General features: G+C 45.6%; 1 protein-coding gene across 2 annotated transcripts in view; it reads right to left on the reverse strand.

Moving 5' to 3' along the window:
- znf574 (zinc finger protein 574) overlaps positions 1–8,434 on the reverse strand; it is a 27,778-nt gene extending 19,344 nt beyond the window's left edge. Inside the window, exons 1-6 of one of the 2 annotated variants that reach the window (XM_024138618.2) lie at positions 8,328–8,434; positions 6,523–6,680; positions 1,696–3,448; positions 1,234–1,472; positions 806–985; positions 272–369 (exon numbers count right to left, since the gene is read on the reverse strand). In XM_024138618.2, coding sequence (XP_023994386.1) covers positions 272–369; positions 806–985; positions 1,234–1,472; positions 1,696–3,448; positions 6,523–6,678 — 2,426 coding nt within the window. In that variant the 5' untranslated portion in view covers positions 6,679–6,680; positions 8,328–8,434. Of the gene's footprint in view, positions 1–271; positions 370–805; positions 986–1,233; positions 1,473–1,695; positions 3,449–6,522; positions 6,705–8,327 lie in introns of both variants that reach the window. The other variant, XM_024138617.2, reaches the window with a different exon arrangement.
- Positions 8,435–10,698: the final 2,264 nt, after the last annotated feature.

Below are 10,698 nucleotides of genomic sequence, written 5' to 3' on the forward strand. Positions count from 1 at the left end.
GGCCTGTGTAGGAACAGGGTCTGGCCTGTGTTTGGGTTATGTGTAGCACATCTCCTGTTCTCAGTCCAGTCTTATGCTCTACTGTCACTGTAAATACAGTACCGTCGTGTGTTTGTTTCTCCCTGTAAAACAAGCAGGGTCCAATCAAGGTAACTTACACATTGAAATGCGTCCCCTGTGTTCCTTKTCTAATCTAGTTCTGTGAAACAGGCCTTTGGGGTTGATTTCAATCTGTACATTTAATTGAGTCACAGCCCAGTCACACCCGTACCTGTGCTCCTGCAGCTGTTGGTCAGTCTGGAAGCGAGCAGTGCAGTTGGGACAGGCGAACAGCTGGCTTTCTCCATCCTCCCCCTCTGGTGTCCTCTTCTGCAGGGATGTCATTGACACAGCACAACATCAGGGGAGAGAACTAACAGCCTGTCTCAATGTTAACGTAGAGACAAATAGCATTCCTGAATTTCTCCGATCCTAGAGAGCCTCAGTGTGTAAAGATATTTGTTCCAGCCCAGCATCAACACACCYGATTGGGCTGGAGCAAAACCCTRTTCACRCTGTGGCTCTCCAGGACTGTCTGTGGTGTGTTCAGAGATGTTCTCAGGGGATTGTAAGACATTCTAAAAACAATCAGGTAATCCARGGCTGTGTCCCAAATGGCTCCGCATTCCCTAYATATTGAACTACTTTTGACCAGAGCCCGATGGGGACCAGAGCCCGATGGGGACCMGATGGGCCCTGGTCAAAAGTAGTGCGCCACATAGGGAATAGTGTACTATAGGGTGCAGTGACTCCCCCCRWGYCTGACCTTCCATCGGGACCTGCGGCGGCGGGATTTGGGCTGGCTGTGGGTGAGGCCGTGCCTCTTCAAGACGCCCGGCTGGGAGAAGCGYTTGCCACACACGGAGCAGGGGAAAGGTTTGGTGCCCATGTGGGTCAAGCTGTGGCGCAGCAGGTTGGGAGAGGACGCAAACGACTTCTGACACACCTGAATTAACCAAGAAGAAGAACGAGGATGAATTTGATTGACAGAAGCCCAGTACAACATAGCTATTTCACATAGCACAAGAGCACTAAGATTGTCACATAGATTAAACAGAAAAATAAACATTAAGTATATAATAGGAAGCTACTCCTAACTAACTCCTGCTACTTGTTGATACACAACTAGTTTCAGTCATTAACATCAATATTTCACAGCATTTTCAATAGAACACATGTCCAGTCTAGCAGTACCTTGCAGGTGAAGAGCTTCTCTCCGGTGTGGCTGAAGACGTGAGCGCGGAGGAACCCCCTGCGTGTGAAGGTCTGGCCACAGTGGGGGCAGACGTGGGGGAGAGGGGTGCGKGACCAGTCCTGCATCAGCTTGGCTGGAGGRGGGARGTTGGTGTCYGGTTGTTCCCCCACTACAGTCTTCTCATCCTGCTCTTCCTTAAGGATGACTGGATTCACCTCTTTACCTTGGTCTTTGTTCTCTRCCCAATGAGGAGAGAGCATGGTCAGAAACTAGCGACGTTCTGTCAAAATAACCTTAAACAATAGTGAAACTTAGCAATATTCAGTATGGATTGGAATCAGTTATGATTCCAGGCACCCTTACAGCAGAGTTAAGTCTTCCCATTGAGTTGAACCCAGCTGCCATTGGGTTGAACCCAGCTGCCATTGGGTTGAACCCAGCTGCCATTGGGTTGAACCTACCTTTGAGATCGTTGATGCTGCGTATCCTGATAGCAGGTATTTTTGCCGGTGAGCCTGACGCAGCACTGGACGAGGCGGCAGGGGGGGACAGCATCCTCTTGGGGGCGCGGGGGCTTCCCTGGGGGGCCGCGGCTGCTCCTGCCCCAGTCCCTGGTTCCCCACGGTGCTGGCGTCGGTGGTAAAGGTACTGGGTGGTGTTCATGAAGCTCTGGTTACACTGGGAACAGTGGTGGAGGGGCTCGTTCAGGCCGTGCTTGTCCCTACGGTGGGCACTGAGCTCTGGCTCTTTACTGAAGCTGGCTCCACACTGGGCACACAGGAAACTCTGGCCCTGGACCACCTTGGGCACCTGAACCRGAGCACAGGTAGAGACAGTGGAAGTAGAGGGGGTTCCATCCTGGTTCTGCTCCTCAGTTCCATTGTTCTGGGAATCCACCACCCCCACAGTCTCCTCTTTAGACTCTTCCACCATCTCTTCCACCACCTCTTGCTGCAGTGTTACTATTTTGTAATACTGGWAATCTGCATCCTGCATCTGTCCTCCCTGGGCCTGGGTTTGTGTGACCCCCTCCTTGSCTTTCTCCTTGTGCTGCTTGCGGTGGTAGAGGAAGAGRGTGGTGTTGAGGAAGCTCTCCCCACACACGGTGCAGTGGTGCAGGGCTTCCTTGAGGCCATGCTGGGCCTTACGGTGGGTCACCAGCTCAGACACCATGCCAAAGCTGGAGCCACAGTCCACACACAGCAGGCTGGACGGGGGCTTGAGCTTCTTGGCTGCCTTCATCCTGTAGTAGTAAGACGTCTGCTCCTCCCCAGGGTTATCGGCTGGGGGGTCCTGGGAGGGAACGGGGTCTGGGGGGTCCTGGGAGAGAGCGGGGTCTGGGGGGTCCTGGGAGGGAGCACTGTCTTGGGGGTCCTGGGAGGGAGCGCGGTCTGGGGGGTCCTGGGAGGGAGCGGGGTCTGGGGGGTCCTGGGAGGGAGCGGGGTCAGGGATGGACTGTCTGTCTGCTGCAGACTGGGCCTCTGTAGATGAATGAGCTGCCTGAGCCTGGATCTCAGAGGCTTTAGATCCATTGGATTCCCCTACGCTCTCTGTTTCTGGTTCTTCCTCTCCTCCTTCCTGCCCTCTGTTGGTTGTGTTTGGCAGATACATGTGATCCAGGTTGGCTGATGTGTCCTCTGCACTCATCCCATCCTCCTCTTTCTCTGCTGGCAGCTCAGACTTCACTACATCCTGCTGTTGCTGGGTTTGTTGTGCCCTCTCCTGAGTCCTTACTCTCCCTCTACCCCTTCCTCTCCCTCTACCCCTTCCTCTCCCTCTACCCCTTCCTCTCCCTCTACCCCTTCCTCTGCCCCCTCCTCCTTCTTGGTCATCCAGTGAGTTTGGTTCATACAGTTCATCTGGACCCAGGTCCACCTCCACTTCAGCCTGACCCTGCTTCCCCCCTCCCTCTGGGGCCAGTTCTGATCCATATCCAGAGCCGGTCTCTTCTGGTCCTGGTTGTGGTTGGGTGGGTCCTGCCTTGGTCTGCAGACACTGACCATGTTTGCGGTGCTGCTGCCAAAGGATCAGAGAGTGGAACAGGGCGTCACAGTCGCCACACTGGTACAGGATCTTAGGCGTGTCTCCTGAGGAGGGCTTCTTTGGGCTAGCCATGGCCAGACCTGGTGCACCAGAGCTGAGCAGCAGAGACGAGAAACTGGCCTTGGTCTGAGGGGCAGGCGATGGAGCAATGGGCTCGGTATACACCTGTTGCTGGAGAGAGAGAAAGAAAAAGAGAATGTGAGAAAAGAAGACAAAACAGAAGCTGACCAGTCTGGACAATAATGAGTGAACGAAAACGTCAATATGTTTTGGTGTCAAATTGAAAGAACTCGTTTCCATGGCAGTACTGGATAGCAATACCATCACAGACAACCAGGTATCTTAGCAGTTATAGGGTTGGGCCAGTAACAGAAATGTCGCTGGTTTGAATACCCGAGCCGACAAGGTAAAAAGACTAATTTGRGTGCCATACTACTATGGCTGACCCTGTAAAAGAACACATTTCTCTGGACCTACGTGGTGTGTGACAATATTTTTGTTGTTGAAAAAGTCCATAGTCAATTGAAACAGGAACAGTGTTTTTGTCAGGCAGATGAGGGATGACAATAGAGGAATATAGTAATAGAGTATTCAGAGGACAGAGGGGTCAATGAGAGCAGACAGAGCAGTCTTTAGATCAACAGAGCCGGGGAGGGAGGGTTTCTCTGAGGGGAGGGGAAGGACTGAGGGGCAGGGCGATGATAAATATCACAGGCCTATCAGTTGAGTTCAGAGGGTCAGTCCGTGGCGTTTGAGAACTGCTCGTTGATCCATTAGGATGATAAGAACCATCAAGGTTAATGATGTGTTCCTTCAGGAGTGTCTTCATTCATGCAGAGGCACYACTGTGGCTCATTCTGTTATTAGTAGCCTAGACTGAGTACTACCAGCTTGTTTCTGCTTTTGGCAATTTGTTGGAGTCATTGTTAGAATTGAGAAATGCAGAAACATATTTAGTATCATATGTAGAAACAGACTCCTATTATGGATATATTTAAATCTCCATAGTCTTAGTAAATATTTTTTGGTTGCTTGTTTTGATTCCGCAAACAAACTAAATCACTATTACAATACATTTCAGTCATGTCTGATTCATTTAGTTTCATAATAAGTACGCACAACTCAGCGTTTTAGCTCAGTAAGGAAGCTGAGTTATAAAACCAGACTATGTAACTTGAACTGCCGCTGACACTGTTCTTATCCAACGTGGCAAAAACAATTACGGCGGACCGCCCGGAGCTCTTGAAATAGTGTCATGTATGTGTGTATTAATATGTTCTTGATGAGAGAGCATTTTCAATGTGAAGCTGGTGGTTGAGTCACTGTCTCCTAGAAGGACTTGAGACAGGAAACTGTGTCTACATCCCAAATAGCATCCTATTCCTTATAGTTCTCTACTTTTGACCAGGGCCCATAGGCCTGTTTGGTCAGTCAGCCTGGCTAGTGTGTAGAGGCCTGTACCATAATTAATTGATTTAATTAACGATTCCAGAACTGGACTTCAACTCGGGAAGTGCACTAAAATATTACACATGGGTCAACATGTAATTAAAGTAACTGAGGGAGCACACCCCTTTGCTGAAGTTTATTTTTAATAACACTTAATTTTTTCTTTCTTGGTAAGCAAGATGGGTAATAGGAATGTCATTAAATACATATTACAAAGTGGTTCTACCAGGGTGTTCATTTTCCATCTTCCTTTGTAATGCTAAAAAGCAAAGCTTCTAACTTCCTACTAGGCCTCTTCCATGGCATTACAGTTCTCTGGATCTGAACAAGTCAAGTTAAAAAACGTTTGGTATAATAGCAGCCTACATTCATTTGAAATGTAAACACCCYGTTTTATAGCAATGTCGCCTTTAATGTTACACAGAAATTCTGATAATCTAGCTAATGAAGTCTGAATGGTAGTAATAAGGCAGCTGACGGCAGAGCAGGGGCCAGAATGCCATAAGGCACTTAGGTTTTTAGTGTTTCCACAGCTGATTCATCTGTGAGGAGGCCAATGAGCCATCCATCAGGAGGAGGGGTGGAGCTGACTGATTCATCTTTCACGCTCCTTTTCTCTCCCCACTGGCAACTCAAGATGCAATCTACCTGTCACTCATGACACCACGCTTTATGGTTCTGAGCTTGAGGAGACCGTCACCATGGGAGGCTGGGGACACGTTTCGGAGAGCGACGCTGGTAAACGTCCCTCACGGTCGACGGCTCACCGTTTTAAACCTCTGAGCATACTGTAGCTGTCATTACGAGGTAGCGATACAGTGAGAACCTCAAATTACATAGTAACAGAAAAAGTATCTGTACATTGGAATATTATAATTCAATATTTGATGTAGAAAGTAATGTCATCTGTCATATTTTTCTTTTATGTATATTATTTGTTTGTTTGTATACGGTGGTTTTTGAAATATGTGTTCTTGCCCAACTTGAATATTGTATTGTCTATTTTTATCCCCCCAAAATAAACAAAAAACAAGGACAGTGCTGGTCATCTAATTTCCTATTATGACTCAAAGAAAATGGAATGGAATGTTCTCACTCTCATGAACTTTCAAACATGCAGATATTCTGTAGGACTTCTTTGTAGAACTGCCACTTAACGCAGTAGAACATTTGGATGAACTGTATCTCAAAGGAATACGTCTCAGTGAACTGAAAATTCCTAGTTATGCATGTCTTAACGGAGGATCTAATTCATTTTGTACTGGGTAGAATGCAGTGCAGTTTTGTAGGCTACAGTGCTTATCAGAGTCCAAAACATGTACGCGTCTGCACAGCAGTGTTCTAGAGTATTGGACCGTTGGCTTTCATTTTTGAATTCTCAGCGCGGCTCAAGCTATTTTTCAACCATCACCACATTCAAACTGGAGCCGCATTGGTTGGGAATTTTGAAGGAGCGTGGTCGGGTTGTGCCTCCCCCACAGACGGACCGCTGGACTATCACGGCTCTGCGCGTGTGGACTCTGAATTAAGCTTCAGCCTCACAAGGCTCTCCAATTCACATGGGAAGCCTTGAGCACAACAATGGCAACACTATGAAATGTATACACTACTGCATTAATAAAGTGTAATATAACAATAACAATAATATATGCCATTTAGCAGACGCTTTTATCCAGAACCATTTAGCCTAGATGTGCAAAAGATGAGACGTTTAATAAAAAGTTATTGTTTATCAATGTTCTAGACCTAGCCTATTTAGTTTAAATGTCCATGGAGTTTGAAGCTTCCACTATTACCTGAGTCTGTAGGAAGGGGATGGAGACGGGGGTGGGGGCCCCACTCCCCACGTTCTCTGTGGTGCAGGTCAGCTGGTGGGCCAGCACCTCCTCCAGGGTGTCAAACTCTTGGTAGCAGGGGAAGCACATGTACACAGCGGCACTATCCATCGCCATACCTGCCACAGGGAGAGAGAGGAGATCTAGACCAAAACAGTGCATTACTGATCATATTCAATTCAGGTTGGGTGGTCTGTTTTATGTCTGCAAGCAACACATGCAGTCAATTATTAGCCTACAATATAACCTAACTAATATGTTTTTAACATAACCTAAATGTAGCCTATCCCCCACCATACACAGAGCTGATGCATCTAAATAGCATTATCTTTATTTGGAGACCGATTGAGAATGTGTTGTATTACCCCATGTATAAATGCTGGCAAATCCTCATTTAAAATGGGAACGATGTAAAAAGATTTGATAGACGTTATGTTGTAAACATTGCCCTCTACTGATGGAAATTAGTATCTTCATATGTTCCTGAGATTTGGTCAGACAGATTTGAATTTTCAGACAAAATGGCAGTAGGTAATTATTATTTTGTCCACGCTGGTGCTCCTAAAATGTAGAGAATGTATGTATATGTAACAAAAAAGCTGTAAAAACAAAAAAAGCAATTATTGTCCTCCAAAGAGGGTGGGTGGGTTATAAAAAAAATACACTACTGCTTTTTCGTCCTCATGCTAGCTAGCAGTAGCCACCGCAGCCAATTTGGAATAGCAGTGTCATGCCATTCCATAATGGCTGCTGTGACTACTGCTAGCTAGCATGAACATGAAAATGACTGTTTTCTGGGAAAACTAGCAGAATTTCCATCTTCTCGATGGAGCAGTGTGGATAAAGGTAAAATTTGGAGTACAGTAGCATATCCCATCCCTGCATAGAGGTACGTTTCCTGACCCATATCTCGTGCTGGCTCAAGTGTCTTAAAGTTATCATGATTGCGTTCCGACCCCAGTGCAGATGTGTAAACAAGTGTAATGGTAGAGTATCTTCTGGCAATAATAATCTATTATTGTAGGCTACTTTATACAACTTTATAATTTCCCAACAGAACTACAGAGAATAACATGCAACACAATACGACAAACAGCTAATACCTTTTAGTGGAATGGTGTACTGACATTAAAGTACTGCACATTGCAATACGTTCACACGAACTTGGGCCATTACAGTGCAAATTAGTGAATGGCGCCAAATTAATGCCTAAAGTGATCCAGACTCCAGACAAATCCCAGAGGTCAGCAATTTAGCTGTTTTCTATCTTGTTATATGGTGGCTCACTCGCTGGTGGCACTGGCAAGTTTATATTGGGTTTAATTTAGCCAACTAACGTTACTATAGTTAGTTGCTGCAGGTTTGTGGGAAGATAAATAACGTTAGCCTATTCTGTATTGATTGACAGGCAGCTAGCTAGCATTTCCTCAAGCAACGTTTAGCTACATTACCACGATTAATATCACATTAAAACTGCTTGAGCTTTATCAATACAAGTCAGTTGTTAGGTTAGCTAAACTAATCCACCACTGTCTGCCAGCAGTCGCTCTGAAGATATTTTATGTGYTTTGTAAAAACGACGAAGAAGGGTGGCATTCACTTCTTCGGTGGTGTAATGGCGGCTGCAGTTTCGATGTAAACGTTGGATGTCTCCCCCCGTTGAGACTCCGTGAAAACAGAAATCAGTCCCTGAAATGTTATCCTGGCTGATGTCACATTCCACCCATAAAAAATGAATTAAGTTAGATAATTACAAAATAACTCACCGAAAACTGAAGCCGTTATCTCTTGAAGAAACAAGTTGTGTTATTGTTCCAACATGTTAACAAGGCTTGAGCGGATTGGCTGTCTGCTTTCTTGTACGCCGTACACCAATGGAATTCGACTACACTACACAAAAGAACGCACTTAGCGTATGACTTTTGTGCAACATGATGGCTGTCAAAAGTCCCAAACAGGGCACTTCAATTGTTGTTGTTCTGTTTATCAACTCGGTTTTCAATAGTTTTTGTAGCAAATAAGATAGAACATGCAACATAAAAAAAAAGATATGTTTTGTGACATACACCATATATATATGCAGTGACATGCTTACAGTCAGCCATAGTAGTACAGCGCCCCTGGAGCAAATTAGGGTTTAGTACCTTGCTCAAGGGCACACATCGACAGGTTTTTCACCATGTGTATTCGAACCAACAACCTTATTGGCGCAACGCTCTAACCGCTAAACTACCTGCCGACCTACCCAAATTAGTTGGAACCTTTTTGTTTTTATGCAAACATCTTCTTGGAAGTTGAGCTGTAATCACAACATGATCATGATGCAGTTTATGGCTTTGTGCTATTCATTCATAAAACCTCAAAGTCTTGAGCAAGGGCACATCAACATATTTTTCAGTCATGTTGGCTTAAGTATTCAAACCAATTACTTTTCGGTTACTGGGCCAGTGCGCTAACCGATAGGCTACCTACCACCCTACCCAATTAGTTTAGTTTCATGTAAATTTCAACATGATCATAATGCAGCTCATGGCTTTGTGCTATTCATTCATAAAACGTCTGAAAGTCTTGAACCTAGACCTCAATCAATCACGTTTTCATCTCTAAGCCCACAGTAACTGAATGCATATCTATTCCTCAACATGCTGCTGAAGCAACATTATTCTGCCCCGTCAAGCATTGTATCCAGTAGTTGGTAGAAAGTATGGACTGTCCCACAGCATTTCTTCTCTCCCCCGGGCTGTTCGGGAGGACGACCGGTTCCTTCAGAGCGTTTAACCCAACACAAAATGGTATTAAAGAGGCGGCCGGGCACACAGCCACGGGAGGGCCAGCTAGGGGCCACTCAATCTCCACGGAAACTGTGCAAGCTGCTTGACATGCCGCAGAATAACATTATTCAACCTTGACGCATTGTATGACGAGTGGAAACATCCCAGACATGTTCTGCATTGAGGGATGTGGTTCATATACTGGAGAGCCCCTGCTTACTGCTGCACTCCATCTGTCCTCCTCATTCTCTCTCCTGTTTCTAGAGACACTTCCTGTCTCACTGAGCTACTGCTGTGGAGCTGATGGAGCTAAGCGACAAGGCCTCTAACTGTTAATTCAGTAGTGCTGTCACCTGGACCTGAGGGGCAGATTTAAACTACAATGTTCACTAGATTTCTCTAAAGCACTGGGAGGCAAATGTTCTGTAGGATCCCATCTATATTTTCTGTTGAATATAGAAAAAAACAGATGCAGCCAAAAGGTTCAGGAACACCTGGCTACAAAATTAAATCCTGCCCTCCTTGGCAGTCGAGGTTGAATCATGTTGGATGAAAAGTTAGAACTAAGAACCCCTCTGAGACCGGTCCACGGGAAAGACAGGTTTGAAGTGTGTACTGATCTACAAGCTCTAGAATAGTTCAAGGGTATTATATCTGTGACAATGGAATAGACATATCAAGTCTCACCAGATATCAACTGGGCTCTTAAAATCAGAAACAGTAAGGGGGATCCATCATATGACAACACCATCAAATGTGAAGATTCAACTATTAAGAATATTATGATCTGCCTGCCTATTAATCTGCCTATGATGCCCACCTATTCATGAGCCAATGACACCTGGCCACCACCCTCCCTTTGGCTCTCCCAGCTGTCATTTCATTAACTAAAGAGGCATAACATTTCATGAAGCAAGGTATCATTTCACTGACATTTGTGTGGTTCCAATAACTATTTTAATTTCATCCTTCTGAGCCATTTGAGTGGCCTTTCATTAGATTTTCCTCCATGATCCTAGCTGTGCCAACGTTCATGATATACTGCGGTCTCTCATGCAATATTGCTTTGATCAGAGTAGTAAATGTCAGATACTACTACATTTCAAATTGTGGTCAATGGGGTCAAAATTGTGGTCAAACTCTACATGACATTTGTTGAAGTGACTATTTGTTTCCATTTGATTAAAATGCTCTTTCTAGTGGACTTAATTGACCCTAGTGCTTTCCTCAGTAGTTTCCTTTCAGATTAGTGGGCTTAAAGGAAGCTACTCACATTGGTGGGCCCCCCCATGGTGACAGTCTCAAGCTCAGAACCATAAAGCATGGTGTCATGAGTGACAGGCAGATTGCATTGGCATTGCCAGTG

The sequence above is a fragment of the Salvelinus sp. IW2-2015 genome, unplaced genomic scaffold (genome assembly GCF_002910315.2).
Source record: "Salvelinus sp. IW2-2015 unplaced genomic scaffold, ASM291031v2 Un_scaffold1535, whole genome shotgun sequence".
Lineage (NCBI taxonomy): Eukaryota > Metazoa > Chordata > Actinopteri > Salmoniformes > Salmonidae > Salvelinus > Salvelinus sp. IW2-2015.